The 2,322-nt window shown below is 37.6% G+C and overlaps 1 protein-coding gene across 1 annotated transcript; it reads right to left on the reverse strand.

Moving 5' to 3' along the window:
* Positions 1 to 1,483: 1,483 nt before the first annotated feature.
* On the reverse strand, positions 1,484 to 2,322 carry LOC126698445 (uncharacterized). Its single transcript, XM_050395665.1, has one exon. The coding sequence runs from the start codon at positions 2,217 to 2,219 to the stop codon at positions 1,653 to 1,655; it is 567 nt and encodes a 188-aa protein (XP_050251622.1). The 5' UTR covers positions 2,220 to 2,322; the 3' UTR covers positions 1,484 to 1,652.

Raw genomic sequence — 2,322 nt, forward strand, 5'->3', positions numbered from 1 at the left:
TGATTGGGCTGCCTGTCCAGACACAAGAAGATCAATGACTGGATATTGCATTTTCATTGGAGACTCTTTGATTTCTTGGAAGTCCAAGAAACAGTCCACTATCTCACGATCTTAAGCAGAAGCTGAATATAGAGTAATGGCAATAGCTACATGTGAAGTGGTGTGGATTCTTTATCTTCTAAAGGATATGCAAATAAGACATGATAGAGAAGCCTTGCTCTTTGTGATAGTCAAGCAGCCCTCCATATTGGTTCTAATTCCGTGTTTCATGAAAGAACCAAACACATAGAAATAGACTGTCACGTGGTAAGGGATAAGGTGTTGGCTAAGGTGATAAAGTTGATTCATGTAAGGACTCAATGTCAATTAGCTGACCTATTAACTAAAGCTTTGAGTTTTAATCAATTCTCAAAGCTTATTTCCAAGATGGGACTGATAAATATTCATTTACCCCCAATCCATCTTGAATGGGAGTATCAAATAAAGAAGGCACCTAAAGCTGCTATTGAAGAAGCTGACAATGCAGACAAGAGAAACAAGACTATTGAAGAAGCTAACAGTGCAGACAAGAGAAACAGGGGAAGTCAAGAAGTAAATGAACAAATGGAACGATTTGTAGTTTTGAGCATGTAAACGACTTGTAGTTTAGATGTAATGATTAGTGATTTTTTGTTAGCACTTTTTCCGCTAGTTAGTTACTATGTGGTTTGTATATATATACAGTTTAGTCATGTAATTCTGAGAATGAATGAAATCATTTTTCCCAAATTAGTTTTCACAGAAACTCGAGTTTCAAGGGATTGCCGATCAGCGCTTAGAATAGTCCGATTAGTAGTCCCACCCCATATTAGAATTCCAATCATTATTGCTTTGTCCAATGGCTTCAAAATTTCTATCACAACTCTTTCTCACTACAGTGAACATGGAACAATATTGGTTAATCAGTGATGAACTCGGTTAGATCTGATTACAAGTTTGGCACATGTAGGGTTAGTTACTTGCAAGTAGATAGGGTTAGTTATGGCTCATGCATATCTAACACATTAATCATGTGTATGTTTTTTTGAAGCACATGCTTAACCATTTTAGACCAAGACCTCACTTGAATCTTCAATAAGCATTCAAGCCTAGTTGTATTCCTAATAAAAGTCAACGAAGGAACCTAGGGTTGAAAACAGTTTGAACTCTTCTGAGCATCCAAGAAAATTAATTAGTTGGATAGGACAGTGGAGTCCCAAAACTCAAGTTTCACTTATGTTTTCCCTTTTCTTTTCTTATTCCAAATAAAGGTTGTATGCAGCACAAAGCTTCCATCATTTTTGTGAGTATGAGAGAATTGATTAGTAGACAGCCTTACCTATTTTTGTTTTTGTTTTAAAAGACTGATTGTGAACTTGGATTTACAACATGTCATTTTTGGTGGAAGACACTTACCGTAGACCCAACTTCTCAGTCTAGAACAAAATCAAAATAAGACTGGGGATTCATATGAAATATATTTGAGCAAACTGATTACTTTAAATATTCCAACTGTACAATCTATACATCACCTAAATACCTAATCTTCCCTCTTTTCATAGTATCTCCCCCAGAACATTGTTTATTAAAATCTTTGGTTAAAAATAAAAGAAAGATAAACAAACTACCATACACTACAAATTACGTGCCAACATCTCCTGAACCTTCATTTCAGCTCGGAATCTCACAATAAACTCCTCTGCTCTTTCATCTATTCCATGCATTTGAGGCGAGGCTAATCCCAATGACTCCCACATATCATCCCCTGAACAAGCCTTTTCGGCCAAGCTGCCAACTTTGCTTGCTCCTGGCACTGCAGCCGGGTGATCAAGGAGCTTGTTATTCTTTGCTCCTATTGGACGCTTTGTTAGCTCTGGCTTTTCCGGTCCCACCAGCCCAGTGATAGGCTCTTTGAAGAGTTTGTCTACGTATATAGGTGCAGTTTTTTTCTCGAACAAGTATTGATGATGGTTGTAAAATTGACTGGCTTGGTATGAGTGGACAAGTTTTCTTTTGCGTTTAAAGCGTTGCTTAGTGGAAAGGGAGGTAGAAACAACACCAGTAGTGGTTTTCTTGATCTGGGTTCGGGGTTTCGAGATGGCTTTAGACCTCTGGATCTTGTGAAGTTTTTTTTGTAATTTGGAGGTGAGGCTCTTCCATATCTTTCTAGCAGGTGGAAGCCTCAGACTTAGGAAAGACATGCCAGAAATTATGTTCTTATTGTGAAAGAGAGATGAGAAACGCAGGATTTAAGGTGCATATGTTCAGTCGGTGCTTTATAATGTGGGTATATTGTTTTTTATT

Source organism: Quercus robur, chromosome 9 (assembly GCF_932294415.1).
Source record: "Quercus robur chromosome 9, dhQueRobu3.1, whole genome shotgun sequence".
Classification (NCBI taxonomy): domain Eukaryota; kingdom Viridiplantae; phylum Streptophyta; class Magnoliopsida; order Fagales; family Fagaceae; genus Quercus; species Quercus robur.